The sequence below is a fragment of the Nansenia antarctica genome (genome assembly GCF_963989245.1).
Source record: "Nansenia antarctica genome assembly, chromosome: 11".
Taxonomy (NCBI): domain Eukaryota; kingdom Metazoa; phylum Chordata; class Actinopteri; order Argentiniformes; family Microstomatidae; genus Nansenia; species Nansenia antarctica.
Genome location: NC_137681.1, coordinates 19,844,860 through 19,866,414, shown reverse-complemented (window position 1 = coordinate 19,866,414; position 21,555 = coordinate 19,844,860). Strand labels below are relative to the sequence as shown.

The following is a 21,555-nucleotide window of genomic DNA, read 5'->3' as shown; positions in this document are numbered from 1 at the left end:
GACGTTATGCCAGGGGAGGCTGGTGGAGGTAGGAATCGAAGGACAGGCTTCATTGTAATGCATGGAATGGAATGAAGATACCATCATTAATGCTTCATAACATTCCTCTTTCCATTCCATGCATTACAATGAAGCCCGTCCTCCAATTTCTGCCTCCTAGGCTTACTCAATTGTGTACTGTGTAGATGGGAGCTGTAGGCTGTCTAAAATAAGGATGAGTTCTGATGAATGTCTTTGAGTGCTGGATTTAACTGTTATTTATTTTTCTATATTTAAGAGTGCTGGCCATATTATTTAATTATTATTAGTTAGTTTAGTCTCAGATTGACTGTTTATATTCTGTTGTGGTATACATTAAGATGTATGGATGTGTTTGAAATGTAATACCGCATTTTAATTTAATTATGTTGTGGTATGCAGCTAGTACTGTATAGTTTTATGTTGCATCATCATTTCAACACATTCATGGTTTGAAATGTAGTACTGTATCTTAATGATTTCATGAGAACACTGTTTTAACTGTCAAGTCGTTTATGTAATTTATTGTTATTTATGTTTTGAAGCCTACGTTATGTCAACAGTTGTTTAAAGTTGCTTTTGACGCCACGTCCAAGAGCTTATTGTTGATAGTCAGAGAGCATATTGCTTAATAAATTGTGTGTGTGCTACCGCCTTGTGGAGCTGTGTTTATGTGAGAGGTTAGTAGCAGCATCTATGTGAGAGGTTAGTAGCAGCTTCTATGTGAGAGGTTAGTAGCAGCATCTATGTGAGAGGTTAGTAGCAGCATCTATGTGAGAGGTTAGTAGCAGGCTATGTGGTGTCTCTGAAACACTTGACCAATTCTAGATTATTCACCACACTGAACAAATGAAACAATTGAAGAACACTGATGCACAATTATCCCACAAAAATAAAATACAAGCATACAAAAATCAAATTAAAACCAACTCAGTAGACAAAAATCAAATTAAAACCAGCTCAGCATACAAAAATATAATTAAAATCAGCTCAGCATACAAAAATACATTCAAAACCAGCCCAGTATACGATAGTGTACCAGAGGTATTGCACATGAGAGCAGGTGATGTCAAGGACAGTACGACTGAAGCTCACTAGTTTCTCGGCGGGTCAGTCTGACCACATGACTTCGAGGTCATCTCTCTCAGAACCTCTTCTTCCTAGCCCTTAGGACCTAGTCCCTAGGACCTTGTCCCTAATCCCTAGCCCCTTCTTCCTAGTCCCTAGCCCCTTGCCACTAGCCCCTAGCCCCTAACCCCTAGGCCCTACCCCCTTCTTCCTAGCTCCTAGGCTAGGTGGTCTTCAGGCTGGTGCAGGTGTGTTTGTAATGTGTTTGAGCTACAGGAGAGGCTAGGGGGAGTGGCTAGGAGCTGGTTTGAAATGCACCATCCCTACTGGATTGATGCTGGTTTAGTAGGCCCTCTATTGGTCAGATCAGGAACCACAGTCATCACGCACGCAATAAGAGCTGCATTTGATGTTACAACATGGTTACCTTGTGAGTAGCAGGTACAGACTAGTGGAACAATGGTAAATAAAGTATTTTATTAAGTATATTAGACTATTATTGCTGTCATTCATTATCAGGGCAACTGTGAGGAAATGTACACGTTTATCATCAATATCTACCAACAACAAAAACCTAAGGATGGACACAAGCTCAGGGCTGCAGACATACCCCCACCTACAGACACACCCCCACCTACAGACACCCCCCTATCTACAGACACACACCCACCTACAGACACACCCCCATCTACAGACACACCCCTATCTACAGACACACCCCCACCTACAGACACCCCCCCACATACAGACACACCCCTATCTACAGACACACCCCCACCTACAGACACACCCCCATCTACAGACACACCCCCACCTACAGACACCCCCCATCTACAGACACACCCCCACCTACAGACACACCCCCACCTACAGACACACCCCCACCTACAGACACACCCCCACCTACAGACACACCCCCACCTACAGACACACCCCCACCTACAGACATACTCTCACCTACAGACACACCCCCATCTACAGACACACCCCTATCTACAGACACACTCCCACCTACAGACACACCCCCATCTACAGACACACCCCCACATACAGACATACCCCCACCTACAGACACACCCCCATCTACAGACACACCCCCACATACAGACACACCCCCACCTACAGACACACCCCCACATACAGACATACCCCCACCTACAGACACACCCCCACATACAGACATACCCCCACCTACAGACATACCCCCACCTACAGACACACCCCCACATACAGACATACCCCCACCTACAGACACATCCCCACCTACAGACACACCCCTATCTACAGACACACCCTTATCTACAGACACACCCCCACCTACAGACACACCCTTATCTACAGACACACCCCTATCTACAGACACACCCCCATCTACAGACACACCCCTATCTACAGACACACCCCTATTTACAGACACACCCCCACCTACAGACACACCCCCACCTACAGACACACCCCCACCTACAGACACCCCCCCATCTATAGACACACCCCATCTACAGACACACCCCTATCTACAGACACACTCCCACCTACAGACACACCCCCATCTACAGACACACCCCCACATACAGACATACCCCCACCTACAGACACACCCCCATCTACAGACACACCCCCACATACAGACATACCCCCACCTACAGACACACCCCCACATACAGACATACCCCCACCTACAGACACACCCCCACATACAGACATACCCCCACCTACAGACACACCCCTATCTACAGACACACCCTTATCTACAGACACACCCCCACCTACAGACACACCCTTATCTACAGACACACCCCTATCTACAGACACCCCCCCATCTACAGACACACCCCTATCTACAGACACACCCCTATTTACAGACACACCCCCACCTACAGACACACCCCCACCTACAGACACACCCCCACCTACAGACACCCCCCCATCTACAGACACACCCCCATCTATAGACACACCCCACCTACAGACACACCCCTATCTACAGACACACCCCCACCTACAGACACACTCCACCTACAGACACACCCCCACCTACAGACACACCCCTATCTACAGACACACCCCTATCTACAGACACACCCCCACCTACAGACATACCCCTATCTACAGACACACCCCTATCTACAGACACACCCCCACCTACAGACACACCCCTATCTACAGACACACCCCTATCTACAGACACCCCCCATCTATAGACACACCCCCACCTACAGACACACTCCCACCTACAGACACACCCCCACCTACAGACACACCCCTATATACAGACATACCCCCACCTACAGACACACCCCTATCTACAGACCCCCCCCCATCTACAGACACACCCCCACCTACAGACACACCCCTATCTACAGACACACCCCTATCTACAGACATACCCCCACCTACAGACACACCCCCACCTACAGACACACCCCCACCTACAGACACACTCCCACCTACAGACACACCCCTATCTACAGACACACCCCTATCTACAGACACACTCCCACCTACAGACACACCCCTATCTACAGACACACCCCTATCTACAGACACACCCCCACCTACAGACACACTCCCATCTACAGACACACCCCTATCTACAGACACACCCCCACCTACAGACACACCCCCATCTATAGACACACCCCCACCTACAGACACACCCCTATCTACAGACATACCCCCACTTACAGACACACCCCCACCTACAGACACACCCCCACCTACAGACATACCCCCACCTACAGACACCCCCACCTACGGACACACCCCCATCTACATCAATGGGATGGAGGTGGAGCGTGTCTCCAGCTTCAATGGACACACACGCTTTCCTGGTTGTCCACATCTCCGAAGACCTCTCTTGGACGCTCATCTCCTCCACCCTGTTCAAAAAGGAGCAGCAGTGTCGATACTTCCTGAGGAGACTGAAGAAAGCCCAGCTGCCTCCTACGATCCTGGTCAACTTCTATTGGTGCACCATCAAGAGCATTCTGACTAACTGCATCACAGTGTGGTATGGCAGCTGCTCTGTCTCCGACTGGAAGGCCCTGTAACGGGTGGTGAAAACCGCCCAGTACATCACCGGTGCCCAACTCCCTGCCATCGAGGTCCTCCAGCACAGGCAGTGTCTGCGGAGGGCGCGAGGCATCAGTAGCCACAGACCGTTTGCCCTCCTCCCATCCAAGATGCAGTGTCAGTGTCAGGAACAGTGTTTTCCCTGCAGCTGTTATTGCTCCTAGAGGCTCCCGATGGTAGCCCCCCCCTCACAGCCGCCACCCTCCACCCCTCAATAAGAGGAACATTGATTCCCAGTATCAGTGTACCCTCCCCCTATACCTCTACTGGCTGCACACTCAGGACTTCAATTTAGCTTTTGCACTACTGCTTGTTTAGACATACCATGTATTATATTGGTCTCTAATTATACATCTTACATACAGTATGTGTAACATACATCAAGACCTACTGCCCTTGTTCAACTGTCCATATCATATTGATATTCATTTCATGTATATTCACTTATTATATAAAGTATTTATACTCACTGTAATACCTCATACCGTCCCACCATGCACTGTCTACAATCATGTATTTTGCACTATGCCACTATCTGGTTAGATGCCAAACTAAATGTTATTGTCTCAGTACTTGTACTCTGTGTAATGACCAAAAAGTTGAATCTATGAATCTATCTATCAAATCACACTGCCTCGGTTAAGAAAATTAACAAAATAGAATCTTTATTAAAAACACATTCACAAATGCAGCTGTTAACAACCAATAACTACTCTTTTTTTTTTGTTAAAACATTTTTTTCACGCTAAAAAAACACACACACAGTTGTCCATCACATGACTAATAAGCTCCAACATGACACTGCTAGCTGGTCGCTGGTGCGGTCTGTAAACATCTAACGCTCGAACCTGAGCTGCTGTCACATGCTGTCCCTGTAAGGAGACCCCTGGTAGGAGTCCTCGCGCCTCAGACCTGCGCCAAGAACGGTTAGAGGAGAACACACCAGACAACACCGCAGCACGCTGCTGACCTGACACGGCTCAGTTAAGGAGCTGAGCATGAGTTTCAAATCTGCCGCCTTGCCATGATATTGAGGATTCTGTTCCATTTCAACGGACACAAGCTAATCTTTACCATCAACAGCTCATTGTGTAATAAATAGCATGACTGATGACCATCGTAAATAATAAATAAACATTTCACTCCTTCATGTTAACTGTAGAGGTGACAGCAGTAGAAGGAGAAATCCTCCTCCGATTTCGTCCTCCACCATCCTCCACTCCAACAAGACAGTTCTTTTCTCCTCGGTATGTGTAGTGTAGAGAGCTACTGTTCAGTTGTGTCTCCCCCTGCTGGTGTTTGTGGGAAGTGTACCGTCAGAACTTCCACTAAACCACTAGTAAAACCCCGGTCATTTTCTATTGTATTAAGACGTTGTCTCTATCTCTCTCTCTTTTGGCCCAATCCCATTTTTTTTGTTTTAGCCCTACACCTCGTTTTGGAGTGTCACTCGCTTTTCAGCTTGCCCCTTGTAACAGAGTTACATGGGGTAGTGGTTGAAATCTTCCCCTATGAAGTGGGACAACCCTTCAAGACCCTGACACGTCATCAGTAGTATCATAGAAAAGCATGGACGCTCGTGATTCGTTCACAACTTAAGTTCATTACCAGGCCAGTTTATGACAGAATAGCAGTGCTCTGTAGGCTAGCAACCCAAGCTCCTACCCTGCCTGTCTGCACTGATATTAGAGGAGCGGTAGCAAGTGCAAAAACTTCGCGGATGGACTTTAGTTACATTTTGTGCATCATAGGCCATCAAAGGGGGGAAATATGTCAAAATGCGGGACTGTCATGCACACATCAGCCTTAAAACAATGTTGTAACGGTAGATAGATAGCTAAAAACATTGGCATACTAGCGATTTTTGGGTTATGCTTGTTATAAAGAAAATGTCTAAATTCATTGAAATGACATTGAACTAAGATGATACGATGGTCCTAATTTTTTAAATCTTTATTAACAAAGAAAATAATTTGTGGCTTTCTTTTGTTGCTTGTGCGAATGCCAGTATCTTGCCGATGATTTGCAAGGCATTCTGGGATTTCGCATAACACTCCATTTGGAGTGTGCCTCTGAAGAAACTCCATTTGGAGGGCCATGTAGCCCTACCACTTCATGTCAACCAGAATTGGGATACCCTACCCCTACACGTGAGCGCTCAAAATGGAGGGGTAGGGCTAAGTAGTAGGGCCAAGGGGTGAATTGAGATTGGGCCTCTGTCTCTCTCTCTATCGACCTGTCTGTCTGTCACACCTGTCTCTCTATCACATCTGTCGGCCTGTGTGTCACACCTGTGTAACCAGGGGCTCTCTAGTCACCTCCCCCCCCGCACACAGCCCCCCCAACAGGGTCCCGTTCAGGGGGTTACAGATCCCCTCTATGGCGTAGTAGCCCCCTTCCTCCCCCTCCTCCCTCCCTTCCACCTCCTCTGCCCCTTCCCCCTCCTCCCCCTCCTCCTCCACCTCCCCCTCCCACAGTGAGGGGTTGACGTGCGTGTACTCTGTCTGGTCTGCACACTCCGTCTCGCGGTGGTAGAAGTAGCTGAAGTTGGACACGATGACGGGCACGGGCAGTGAGATGGTCAGCACGCCGGCGATGGCACACATGGAGCCCACCAGCTTCCCCCCCACCGTCTCCGGGTACATGTCCCCGTAGCCCACCGTCGTCATGGTGACCACGGCCCACCAGAAGGCATGCGGGATGCTGACGAAGGACGTGTCCTTGTGCTCCGCCTCGGCGAAGTAGATGGCGCTGGCAAAGAGGATGACCCCGATGAAGAGGAAGAAGATGAGCAGGGCGAGCTCCCGCAGGGAAGCCTTCAGTGTCTGGCCCAGGATCTGGAGGCCCTTGGAGTGGCGGGAGAGTTTGAAGATACGGAAGACCCGGACCAAACGGATTACCCGGATGATGGCCAGCGACATCCCTGGGGGCTCCTCCGTCACGTCCTTCATGAGCTCGGTGAAGAGCGACACGAAGAAGGGCAAGATGGCAGCGAAGTCGATGAGGTTCATGAAGTCCCGGAAGAAGTGCGGCTTGGAGGGCGAGCTCAGGAGGCGCATGAGGAGCTCGAAGGAGAACCAGCAGATGCACATGGTCTCCACCATGAAGAAGGGGTCGTGGAAGATGTTGGACGGGAGCGGCATCAGGGCAGACACATTCTTGGGTAGACCGTGGTACTTGTAGAAGTAGTTCTAGGGGAGAGATAAGACAGGAGAAAATAATACATATTTCAAACTCCAATACTAAGTAATATTCCACCGTCTAAAAATACCATTCCATTGATAGATACATGACAGGTCAAAGCTAGCCTATAGCCTAGCCTATATGTGACAGGGTCTGGTGAAAAAAGTCCTCAAGTAGGGCACGGTCATTTTTAAGTGTCTTACAGATTATGAAAGTGCAGATTGTAAGCTTTCAAATGATGTGTCGTGAAAATAGTTGAAGAAGATTATTGCTTATTTGAATGTTGGTACACCTCAAACCAAATACCAGAGAAAAACATTCTGAATCTAAACAGATGCGTTTGCTACCATCGCGTAGGTAGCTGGGTAGCAGCTAAGAAATCGCTATGAACATTTAACTGCATGTTTAGCACATCACAACATGCTGATAGAACATGAACATGCTAAAAATACATAGCCTAACTACACATAACTAGATGATCACACAGTCCTTGCTTTTGAACACGTCCTAAAACGTACGTTTGTTTACAAGCCATTTATCACTAGCCCAATAGTCTATGGCAGACTATACAGTGAATCCAATTCACAAATTCTAAGTATTTAGTGATCCTAAAACTGTTGTTTGTTATATCAAGTGGGCTCTTCAACACTTAAACCTTCGTAATATAAAAAACCCGAACACTTCTAACAACAATGTGTCTAATCTAAGCCTAGCGTAACCTATATGTGTGTAATATACCAGGGCTGCCAAGTCTCACGCAATCACCGTGAGACACACGCATTTCAACCAGTTCTCACGCTCTCACGCCGCATCTCTATTTCTCACGGCGAGAAATAACAATTTGTTTTACCGGACATGAGTTTCGTGGCATCTTTCTGCACGTGCGTTAACTTGAGTCTGCAGTCGAAGCGGCAGGCGAGCGCTGATGGAAGAACCTGTGTTCACGCGAGCTGCAAGAACGTAGCAAGCAGTGTTGCCAGATTGGGCTACTTTTGGTACTGGACGGGTGGATTCGGCAGTTTTTAGACCGGTTGGGCTGGACATTGTCAATTCCGTCTGGCAACCGTGGTAGCAAAATATGTGCATACATTACAACATCGTATCTGGTAGCCTACTGGACTGGGTTGCACCAATTTGGCGTAAGTCTTTACTAAATGCATTTGTTTCTCTACTGTAACATAACCAGGTACATTAATAATAATTGTTAAAGGAGCATAGTCTACTACTTGCTACTGAGATGCTAACCCGACGGATTGTCCGGTTGACGCGCCGTGCGTCCTAGTTTGATGTGTTGCTGTTGGTTATATAAGATCCGTAGTCGTTGGTTTGCTGCATAATAAACATTTATTGTGTTACTATGTGCCATCAATGGCTTAATCACTGGTACTAACAATAACAATAACAAACTTAGCGCCCTTGCGGTCAAACCTATTTGCCCTTCCCGGATCAACACCTGACGACAACAACAACAAATGTGCTACCTGATATACCTGCCTCAGGTATTGTGACAGCGCCACCCCATGCCCACACAGTGAATTACAACACGTATCACAGGACCATATCTGGCTCCTACAATAGTAATAATAAATAGTAATTGCAATTTACAATACAACAATTGGGGGTCCCTCAAAAAAAAAAAAACTGGTATGTAGCCTACTGTATAACATGATAGCCATCTATGAGCAATGCACTGTATATAAGATGATGATTGACCAAGGGTCTTTCTGCTGCTGACCAAGGGGCTGAGTCCTGTTGATGGGGCCCAATTTTCTTTTAGAGTCTGTAGGCTACTGTATTTGTTCATTAAGATTTCATAAATATGATATATCGTCAGAATTTTTGTCTTGTTTTATAAAATGTTAATTATTTTCATTTATTGTGCTGGTTTATTATGAACAACATGTAAAATTGCAGAAAACTAGGACAAATAATTGGGTGGGAGAGAGGGGCCGCTGCCGCCAAAACGTGCACAGTTTTGGGTCGCTCCACCAGTGGCGGCTGGCCGATAGAGGGCGCTGGGGCGCCGCCCCCACCTTCACTTCCTAGTTGCGATTTGTAAAAGTTTTTTTTTTAAATAAACATTGTTTATTCACAAAATGCGGCTGATATTCTGTCGGCGCCTATCAGCATTCATTAAAAATCCTCCAATACAATAAACATTTTTATCTGTGTGTGTGTAAAATTCACTGTTAAAATACATAGGGGGAGGAGTCGGGACGCCGGTCGAATGCACGTCTATCGCAGGCCAAATACTTTTCGCTTACACTGAGCTGTAGCAGCGCTCCAATTGGCTGTCTCCTATTTCTCGGCCGGGGCGCAAAAATTTGCGCCTTGAATATCCGGTTGTATATCCAGCATATGCTCCAATGCGGAAGTCCTGAGGACTTCCGACTTCCGGGGCAGCGACTTCCGGGGCAGCACGACTGCAGCACGACTGCTCTCCTAACAAATTACGTTTTTTACAATGTAAGGAGGATTATTTCTGTAAATTGAACAAATGGATTAGAAGGAGGCATCTTTTGTTCCTAACTTGAGGATATTGCAACTGGACCTATTACCGAAGTCAAACTTATCTCGTTTGTGGTCGCAATCTCCGCGCCGGCTGTTTGTTGATTGTTTGATATAGGTTACTCAAGTTGTATGGCCAACGCTGCTGGCAGCAGAGAGTTAAGAAATCTAAGAAGCGATCTAAAACAAAAAGTTACGGTGAAGGACCGCGGAGAACTTGCATCAATTATGAGAGAAGTCATACGTGAAGAGCTTGACTCTGCATTTGATCTGAAACTTAAACCAATTAAAGAATGTCTGGATTCACTCCGCAAGGATATGATTTCCAATACGACCAAGGTAAAGGACCTGGAAACAGCCGCTAACGAGACGGAACGCCGTCTAACTGATATCGAACAAAAACTTTCTCAACCCAGCGGGAGGCTAACGTGAGGTATGGGCTGTTATTTCCACGCAAGCTGATTGTCACATTTGCTAACAACACTGCCTCCTTCACGGACCACAGAGAGGCCATGGCACACTACATCCAGGTAATTAAACCAACTCTATAATCCTGACTACATCAATGGCTAACATCAATACCTGAACAACAGCCCACTATAATGGGCAATGTGACAGTAGACAATGTAATGAATCCTGGATTGATGGAGATGCCTATAGGCTACGTGACATTTAATGGGAGTCCCTGACTATGACGAATATATGATATGTATGTATATATGAATAACAATTGATATGGATCAATTTATACCTCTTATTAGATTATAAATACTCTGGTTGTTATGTTTGCCTTTTGGTTGACAGCAAAAGGGAGAGAGAAGGATAGGGAGGGAGAGAAGGAGAGAGAGCAGGATGGTGTCGGCACACCAGAGAGAGAGAGAGAGAGAGAGACAGCAAGAACCAGGTGAGAAAGTGGACAGGTAGTCAAGACCACATAAGTAAGTAGCCTTGAGAACCATGAGCCTAATGGCCCATAGGGATCTCCTGTTTCCGTAGCGTGAGGCGGCTTAATGTACAAGTTAGTACACCCCCTGGACATGACGCTGGTATGTCGCAGGGTCTTACCCCCTGGGGGGGGGGTCCATGCCACGGTCCATGCCACCCCCCCAAGGCAGCAAACCTAGGGGAAACACTGATATTCTCATGCTAAAATCGACTGTAAATCCAGATTTTTAAGTTGATATTCTTCCCCGTGGAGCATGCCCCCATAACCTGTGCCCCACCCAAAATGTTTGGCACCAGCCGCCACTGCGCTCCACCGCCAAAAAATCTCACTCCAAACTTTTGGTGAAACTTGGCAGCCCTGAATATACACTAGTCTAGCCTATATGTTTATTATAAGCTTAGCGTAGCCTAGCCTATATGTGAGTAATATACACCCAGCGTAGTGTAGCCTATATGTTTATTCTAAGCTTAGCGTAGCCTAGCCTATATGTGTGGCTCTGATCTCAGGGCTGTTAGTACAGTCAGACACCAGTGTGGCTGTGTTCTCAGTTAGTACAGGGATGTCCTGAGACTATTCATAGCTCCTCAGATCTCTGAGGAGAAACTTGAGAACCACATGCTCCGCTGCTCGCCATCTATCTCTCTCAAACACCTGCCCGTCAGCCACCTTCCCGTCTCCTCTCTCACCCTATGTCACCCTCTCTAACCCTCTCTCACCCTCTCTCACCTTCTTTCACCCTCTCTAACCCTCGGTCACCCTCTCTCACCCTCTCTATATCTCTCTCACCCACTCTAATCCTCTCTCACCCTCTCTATATCTTTATCTCTATATATCTCTAATCCTCTCTCACCCTCTCTATATCTCTATCTCTCACCCTCTCTATCTCTTTATATCTCTATCTCTCTCACCCTCTATATCCTCTGTCACCCTCTGTCTCCCTCTCTTTCTCTCTCTATTCCTCTCACCCTCTCTCACCCCTCTCACCTTCTCTCTCTCTCTCTCTCTCTCTCTCTCTCTCTCTCTCTCTCTCTCTCTGTTTTTCTCTACATTACAAACAATTGAACACAATTTACACAATATAATCAAGTAAGACATTCCTCAGATGACAGATGCTTTATCAAGGTCTTAAACTGACTGATAGATAGATAAGTACTTTAATCACAATAGAATCTAGTTTTGAAGGTTATTCAGGAACACAAAAATGATAGACCAATTTACAGCTACGGTTTAGGGACCTGGTCTGGGACCAACGATGTGAGGTAAATGGGAGTTTTAAAAGAACTGCTTCATAATCAAATAAAACAATGATAATCCCTTCTTGAAGTCAAAGACTTCCAACCCACAGACTGACGTAAAGACAGCTGTCCCTGGAGATGAACTGAGCATATTAGGGTTAGGGTTCAGCAAATCTACATTGTTTATGGTATGATATACAGATGCAATTTAAAGTGGCTCAACTGTAAACAAACCAACATTATTTATGCAAATGGTTAACTGCAAGGGACCAAAAATATCACCTTGAGGAACATCTTTACTGAGTAAACTAGACTGAAATACATTGAGCCGTGTCCTGCAGGTACATTTGAAACCGGTTGACTGATCCAAACCAATAGCAGATAACCTCTTTAATAGGTTAGGTCTGGATTAGGACTGGGGGGTGGTGGGGGGGGGGGGGCAGACCAGGTTACATCGTTTACTGGCAGCGGGCCATGTGTGTGAAGCCAGCCAGCCTATCACAGCCGAGCAGAGCAGACCTTCAGGAATGTGTTAACATGACACATGCTACTGTGTTGATCTGGCATGGAACCTCCTCCAAGATCTATGAACTATACTAACCCTAGCCCCAACCCTAACCCTCCCCGCCTAACACTCTCTGCCTATGACGTATGACCTATACATTACAACTACTGGCTAGGATCTGTAGTCAGTCACAAGCACCTTACAACCCCCCCCCCCCCACACCTCTCTCTTTTTTTCTCTCTCTCTCTTTCACTCTCTCTCTCTCCCTCCCTCCACTCCCCCCCTCTCTCTCTTTCTCTCTCTCTCTCTCCCTCCACCATCCCCCAGTCTCCCTCCCTTTCTTTCTCTCTCTTTCTCTCTTTCTTTCTCTCTCTCTCCCCCCCTCCCTCTCCTTTTGCCCCCTGTCCTTTGCCGCTCCATCCAATCCCAGTGTATCACATTTAACGGACGACAGAAATAATCACTCCGTCAGCTCTCATCTATCTCTCTCTCTATCTCATCTGTCTCTCTCTTTCTCTCATCTATCTCTCTCTCTATCTCATCTGTCGTTTCGAACATTCGTCTGTCTCTGTCTCTCTCTCTTTCTCTCATCTGTCACTCTCTTTTTGGCCATTCATCTGTCCCCGTTTCTGTTTCTGTTTCTCTCTCTAATGTAGCCATGTCGCTGCACGCCTCCCCTTTAAACCCATGTAGCTACACACCTCCCCTTTAAGCCCATATAGCTACAAACACCCCCATTGAAGACCAGGAGATACATGTATGGATACAGTACATGTATATGTATTAAACAAATGTGACACAGTATTCATCCAGTGTTAAAGGCCAAGATACTAGGTTATTACAGATTGGAATGATTGATTAGAAATTATTAAAATAGAAATCAAATCAGAAATCGAAAATGATTGATTAGGTAGAAATGTGTCATCTGCAGAATGACATATCACCCTCTTCTATCTGGCCACTGTCTAAGTCTTCCTCTTGACTCTTATCAAAACTCAGTGAAATATTCAACACAGAGTTAGTTAGAGTTATAGAGTTAGTGAGAGTTAGTGAGAGTTAGAGAGAGTTAGAGAGAATTAGTGAGAATTAGTGAGAATTAGAGAGAGTTAGGGAGGGTTAGAGAGAATTTGTGAGAGTTAGGGAGAGTTAGAGAGAGTTAGGGAGAGTTAGGGACAGTTAGAGAGAGTTAGAGAGAATTAGTGAGAGTTAGAGAGAGTTAAGGAGAGTTAGAGAGAATTAGTGGGAGTTAGAGAGAGTTAGAGAGAGTTAGGGAGAGTTAGAGAGAGTTAGAGAGAGTTAGGGAGAGTTAGAGAGAATCAGAGGCACTGCTACACTCCTCCTTTAACAAGCATGTATTCTAACTGTTCCCTGTGGGCGTCGATAAAGTTGTTTGAATTGAATATACGTGTTGACCCTCACCTCTCTCATCTTTACACTATTATGTCTACACATTATGTAGACATTATGTACACATTATTATGTCTACACATTACATTACATTTACACATGTCTACTCTCTCTCTCTCTCTCCATCTCACTCTCCTCTCGTGTGTGTGTGTGTGTGTGTGTGTGTGTGTCCTAACCTCCCGGATGTCCTTCTCTGCCCTGAAGTCCGGCAGCGTCTCCAGACAGAAGATCAAGATGGATACCACGATCACCATGACGCTGACGATGGCGATGATGCGGGCGCCGGACGATGACTCCGGGTGTTCGAACAGCATCCACACCTTCCGCTGCACCTCACTGGTCGGCAGGGGCAGAGGCTCCTCCCTTGGGAAGCCCTCGTCCGCCCGAAACCTCTCCACGATATCCGGCTCCAGCTCGTAGAACACCAGCTCCTCCATGAACACGTCTAGAGCAACGTTGGCGGGCCGCCGCAGACGCCCGCCCGACTGATAGAAGTAGAGGATGGCGTCGAAGCAGGCTCGGTTCCGGTCCAGGAACAGCTCGTTGCGGAGCGGGTCGAAGTAGCGTAGGCGCCGGCGCGGGTCGCCCAAGAGGGAGTCGGGGAACTGGGCCAGGGTCCGGAGCTGCGTCTCGTAGCGCATCCCCGATACGTTGATGGCGAGGCGGTCACTCAGCGCCCAGCTCTTCCACAGCGAGCCGGGACGGCGGCCGTCTCTCTCTTTCCTCTTGGTCTCCCGCCTCTCCTTCTCGCCCTTCTCCTCCCGGTTCAGCTGGTTCTTCAGCTGCTTGTCCGACTCCCCCTCGCTCTCCTTCCTTCCTCCTCCTCCTCCTCCTCCTTCTCCTACTCCTTCTTCATTGTTCTCCATCCCTCTTGTGTCCTTGTCCTCCCCTCCAACTCCTCTCTTCTCCTCCTCCCTATCTTTTCCCCCTTCCTCTCCTCACTTCACTTTCTCCCCCCCCCCCCCCCTCTCTTCTCCTCTCTCCCCTCTCTCCTCCTCCCCTCCCCCCCTCTCCTCCTCCACCTCTCCTCAGGTGGTCTGGTTGTCAGGACAGGTAGGTCTCAGGACAGGACGAAGGAAAAGTGTCAGGTGAGTCAATGGTTTAGCTCCAGCTGTAGCAGAGGTCGCCACACATGCTGCATTCATCAGCGGAGGTGCAGGGTGGAAGTATTTAGTCTGGATGGTATGGGACACATGTCAGAGTCATGTTCAACGACCAGATAACTGCTGATGTCTTAACACATCTCCGACTGACAGGTAAAGAGCTAGGCCGAAACCAGAGGAGGCTGGTGGAGGTTGAGGACAAGCTCATTGTACTGAATGGAACGGGATGAGGAATGGTTTGATTCTGTGTTTGATACCATTCCGCATTCCATTCCATGCATTACAATGAGCCCGTCCTCCACCAGCCTGCCCTGGCCAAAGCCTGAACATGGTTGAACACAAACGCATTCAACTACAGTATACCATGAAAACAGTTGACCGTCATTAAAACAGTTGATCATCACCATAACGGCACATCACAATAATCATCATTGACACTGTCCATTGGCTACTGTGCCTAAATCAGATTTTTGGAGATTGTTTAACAATGATCATGCAAAAGGAGGAACAACAGTGGAACAGCTTGAGGTCTAAGAAGCGTTTGTTAGCAGATTTCAAGGTTGAAGGTTCTACCTGGAACCCAAAAGGGATCGTGGGCCGTCTCTATGACAGAACCCTTTGAAGAACCCATTTGGGTTCCAAGTAGGTTCCAAAAAGGGTTCCAAAATATGTTCTTCCACAGGGACAGCCGGAGAACTGTTCTAGAAGCCGGAGGGTCACTCACAGAGACGTCGTTGCCAGAAACTGATGTTTTGGATGGAAGGTCACACTGCTGTCTGTTTTTGGGGTGAAAGGTCACGTTGTTGATTTCCCGTACGTCTTAAGGCTCACCTCCTCCAACACCATCTTCATCCATCTGTCTTTCCTTGTATCTGTCTGTCTGTCTTTCTGCCTCTCTGTCTGTGTCTGTCTGTCTGTCTGTCTGTCTGCCTGCCTGGCTGTCTGTGTGTCTCTGTCACCAGGTCTCTCTCTCTTGTTAACTACCTACTGTACTGCATGCCTGCACTGTTGAATATCCACAATCCACACACGTCCTCCCCACGCTCCCACACAGACTGTCTGTCCTTCCTTCTATCTCACATGCTGTCGGTCCGTCTTGAAATTTTCGGGAATGCTGTCCTGTTGAAATTCAATCCTCTCGTGCCCTCCTCCACCTCCCCCCCCCCCCTCTCTCCTCCCCTGTACGCTAAGAGCAGGGACAACCTTCACACCGCCTATCAGGTGTCATATAGCTGTCATGTTCTATTGGCAGCTGGAATTGGAAGACGGTGTCACCAGGATTGCCCGAGTTCTGCCCGGTCCAGCCTGTTATTTATTGTTGTTTGTGAATGGTTCTTCTTTGTTATGTGTTTTGTGATGCTCACTAAAAACGAAGGCCGTGAGCATTGCCAACTTTTATTTTGTTTCTAATTTTGTTATTTGTTGTTATGTATGTTGTGAGGATTTCTTGTATATGTTGTGTGGACCCCAGGAACAGGGGAACCTAATAAATCAAATCAAATCAAACCACTAGACTGGTGTGCTGCTCTCTGACCGGACTTGGTTCTGACCGGTCCATTAGACTGGGGTTCAGGACTGACTGGGTTTGGTTCGGCCCAGTCCACCAGACTGCTGCTCTGCTCTCTGACTGGGCTTGGTTCTGATCAAACGGACCTTGAATCATAGGCAAGATGACTTGTTATGTTGGGGTGGAAGTTATAAATAACAGTTATTATGATAGTAATAATAGAGGGTATTAATGTGGTTCAGTAATTCAGGCTCTAACTGTGTCTCAGTTGTATCCACAGATGTATTTAGAACATGGTCTTTATGTTCAACAGGTGCTTGTGTAAATGTCTGTCATGTCTCTCAAATCATGGACATAGGGTTTATCCGACAAAATAATACAGATACACAACATTTCAAGGGGCAATATTGTCAAATTATTGTCTTAAGAGAAGCGAAACGTTGGCTACCTCGCATTCCCTGAGGTACTTTGACATGATCCTTAGCTTCTCTACCACAACGTTTCAACTGAGTCAGACTTGGTGCCAATACAGCTTCTGACCACGGGAGGGGGGTAGTGGGTTGGTATACTAGAGCAGGAGATGGAAAAAACATTAGCCGACATTTGCTCAGGCACACACACAGACACACAAACACACAAACACACAGACACAGAGACACACACACACACACTCTCTCTCTCTCTCTCTCTCTCTCTCTCTCTCTCTCTCTCTCTCTCTCTCTCTCTCTCTCTCTCTCTCACACACACACACACACACACAGATACACACACACACACACACACTCTCTCTCTCGCACACACACACACACACACACACACACACACAGACACAGAGACACACACACACACACACACACTCTCTCTCTCTCTCACACACACACACACACACACTCTCTCTCTCGCGCACACACACACACACACACACACACAGCTTTCCCTGCTGTAGCATAACCGATTCATTTGGAATTATCACTTAATATAGATGAGACTGTCATCTCTGGTAGTGGAGGAGAGGAGAGGAGAGGAGGAGGAGGAGGAGAGGAGAGGAGGGGGGTGTAGGAGGAAAAGGGAGAGGCGGAGGAGGAGCATTCCGGTGTGTGTGTGTGTGTGTGTGTGTGTGTGTGTGTGTGTGTGCAGTAACACACAGGTTAGGTATATTATTTTGTCGACAGCTGGGAAGGCTGGTGGAGGACGGGATCATTGTAATGCATGGACCTGAATGAGGAATGGTATCAAGGCAAGACAAGCTTATTTGTATAGCACATTTCATACAACAGGGCAATTCAAAGTGCTTTACTTACATTATTAAAACAATACAGTCAATCAGGCTCCTTTGATACCATTCCTTATTCTGTTCCGTGCATGACATTGAGCTGGTGTTCTACCTCCCCCAGCCTCTCCTGATGTTCTACCTCCCCCAACCTCCCCTGGTGTTCTACCTCCCCCAGCCTCTCCTGATGTTCTACCTCCCCCAGCCTCTCCTGATGTTCTACCTCCCCTGGTGTTCTACCTCCCCCAGCCTCCCCTGGTGTTCTACCTCCACCAACCTCCCCTGGTGTTCTACCTCCCCCAGCCTCCCCTGATGTTCTACCTCCCCCAGCCTCCCCTGATGTTCTACCTCCCCCAGCCTCCCCTGGTGTTCTACCTCCCCCAGCCTCTCCTGATGTTCTACCTCCCCCAGCCTCTCCTGATGTTCTCCCTCCCCCAGCCTCCCCTGATGTTCTACCTCCCCCAGCCTCCCCTGGTGTTCTACCTCCCCCAGCCTCCCCTGATGTTCTACCTCCCCCAGCCTCTCCTGATGTTCTACCTCCCCCAGCCTCTCCTGATGTTCTCCCTCCCCCAGCCTCCCCTGGTGTTCTACCTCCACTAGCCTCCCCTGATGTTCTACCTCCCCCAGCCTCCCCTGATGTTCTACCTCCCCCAGCCTCTCCTGATGTTCTACCTCCCCCAGCCTCCCCTGATGTTCTACCTCCCCCAGCCTCCCCTGATGTTCTACCTCCACCAGCCTCTCCTGATGTTCTACCTCCCATGGTGTTCTACCTCCCCCAACCTCCCCTGGTGTTCTACCTCCCCCAGCCTCCCCTGGTGTTCTACCTCCCCCAGCCTCCCCTGGTGTTCTACCTCCCCCAGCCTCCCCTGGTGTTCTACCTCCACCAGCCTCCCCTGGTGTTCTACCTCCCCCAGCCTCCCCCTGGTGTTCTACCTCCCCCAGCCTCCCCTGGTGTTCTACCTCCCCCAGCCTCCCCAGGTGTTCTACCTCCCCCAGCCTCCCCTGGTGTTCTACCTCCCCCAGCCTCCCCTGGTGTTCTACCTCCCCCAGCCTCCCCAGGTGTTCTACCTCCCCCAGCCTCCCCTGGTGTTCTACCTCCACCAGCCTCCCCTGGTGTTCTACCTCCACCAGCCTCCCCAGGTGTTCTACCTCCCCCAGCCTCCCCAGGTGTTCTACCTCCACCAGCCTCCCCTGGTGTTCTACCTCCCCCAACCTCCCCTGGTGTTCTACCTCTACCAGCCTCCCCTGATGTTCTACCTCCACCAGCCTCCCCTGGTGTTCTACCTCCACCAGCCTCCCCTGGTGTTCTACCTCCCCTGGTCTACAGCATCTATTCACTGTCTAATCTGTGTGTACTGTATCAGAACCATACATTATGTGTGTGTGCAGTAATCTGTCCTCTATCTGTACGCTGTGTCTAAGCAGTCCTCTGGGCCTGGGGGGGGGATCAGAGATAACAGATATCATATTATTCTGGGACGCATCGCCAAGATCTGTGATATCGGGAATGTTACCGCCTAAAATAACTGAGAACATTCTGTTATAACCGTTGTATCATCTGTCTGTGGAGGAACCATCCCATATGCGGCCCTCAGGTTCATTACCGACCGCAAACCTCTGACACATCGCTGTGATCTCTACAGGGCTGTCGGCTGGTCGTCATGGTGATCTCTACAGGGCTGTCGGCTGGTCGTCATGGTGATCTCTACAGGGCTGTCGGCTGGTCGTCATGGTGATCTCTACAGGGCTGTCGGCTGGTCGTCATGGTGACTCTGTGTAGCCTCAGACATTGGTATACTCTGGTTATATATATATATATATATATACTGTATATACTCTGGTTGAGGCCATACTGGGACAAATGCCACCTTATCTCTGTTCCTTTTTGAGGAAAATTTAAAAATGGAAATGAAGAAATATCAGTTATGGTCTCACTTGCACCTGCTTTTAACCTCAACAGTATGATCAGGTCGCGGTAAGAATAGTTTTAGTTCCTTAGCGGTCCTGGAACTCTCCAGAACAGTATAATCCTGAGGATCTAGTCACTCTGGTGGAGTTTAAACACTTGTTCGATGCAAATATCCCAGATGTGTGTAACTGTCATTAAGACAGCTGTTTAGTGATAAGGTCTGTGTTTCTACAGCTGTTGTTGTATGTACTGTATGTGTATGTGTGTGCATAGTTGTTCAATGTGTATATGAGTCAATATGTGTGTTAATCAATATTATATTAAAATAACGCTGACACAGGTGAAATACAAATAACACACCGGGGCCATTAGGTAGAAATCTGACACAAGTTCTTGTAGTTTATTGATTTTAAATAGTTTTAATTTTATTTGAAGTTCATTTCAATGATTTGTAGCAATTTAATGTCTTTGAAAAACAAAAACAAACAAAAAAGCATCTTATGACATGTAATCGTGTGTTCATTCAAGCTGCTATGGAGATTGGTTCACATTGGATCGCGTTGACATTCATACATTTTTAAGTCTCAGTAGTCAAAATTATGTTCAAATCATTGTGATACTTCATTGATATGTTTCTCTTTTTTTTCAAAATATAAAAAGATAGATCATGAACATTCCATTGAAATATACTTTATACAGGTTCTTGAAGGATTATTCTTTGTGTTTCCAACATTTCAAAAATAAAATCATTATTCTCTCCCAAGTCCTTCCAGTGGCCACCTCTCTTCTCTCTAGGACAGCAGAAGTAACCTTGCTAAGTCTGTTTTATAACATATTATAACACTGTTATTACACTGTTATAATGACAAGTAAAAATAAGGATGCAGGATGTTAGTTGTCTTTGGAATGCTGACGATAGTGTTTACATATGTCGGTCAATAACTATCTTTCGACTCTCTTGAGTGTCGGCTGTGTGTGTGTGTTTGTGTGTGTGTGCATTTCAATAGTGTGTGACGTCTGGGGTGTGTGTATCTATTATGAAGTGCTGAAGCCTGTAGAATGTTAGAACATTATATAATTTCTTAATGAAAAACTGTAATCTTCTGAGGTGTATCTTCACCGTGTGGTATGATGAACATATAATATATATGTATGATATGTCTCATTTCTGCAGGACATTAAGTGTCTGTTGGTGGCCTCTCATACAGTGGTGTAGTGTGGTTGTGTTTTAGCTTAGCTTAGCATTAGCATTAGCTTATTCTTATTTATACATTCCAGTAGGTGCAGTAGTTAGCATGTACTATGGACATGTACACAACCCATAATGTTTAAATATCTATCATCATACTTGTTTATCTCTTTGTAGGTATGATTATAATAATAATAATAATACATGCATGTACAAATGAAAGATAAAGCAGACTTAGCTCTCTAACAAGGTGATTCTCTCTGTTCCACACCACTAAATCAAACGTCAGTTTTACTCAAACAGAAAAGGAAGGACGTTTCTCTCGGCCTGTAGGGGGCAGTAGTCACGTGTGCAGTCAAAACTCAGACAACAGTCGGCAACAAAAGAAGTATGAACGCTATCATGCTATGAGGCGATACTTAGAACACACAAACACACAACCTCCAGTTCCCTGCTCCTGTGTTGTTGGCTGTTTGTGGAAGTCAACCTCTGAAATATTCATAGCTGCTTCACTCTGCAAGCCCAGAAGCCTAAGCTAAGTGGCTTAATGCTTTCTAAAAAAGGAACTGAATTCAGAAAAAGAGAGTGTAAACACGGGTTAGGGTTGGACCCTTTTTGCAAGTGGATAAAGTGGT

General features: G+C 47.0%; 1 protein-coding gene across 1 annotated transcript; it reads right to left on the bottom strand.

Annotated features, from left to right (window-relative positions):
- Positions 1-6,443: 6,443 nt before the first annotated feature.
- On the bottom strand, positions 6,444-14,808 carry LOC308167575 (potassium voltage-gated channel subfamily A member 7-like; the record flags this gene model as incomplete). The annotated part of the gene is made up of 2 exons (XM_080541992.1): positions 6,444-7,349; positions 14,119-14,808. The coding sequence occupies 2 exons, from the start codon at positions 14,806-14,808 to the stop codon at positions 6,444-6,446; spliced, it is 1,596 nt and encodes a 531-aa protein (XP_080398118.1).
- Between the last annotated feature and the right edge of the window lie 6,747 nt (positions 14,809-21,555).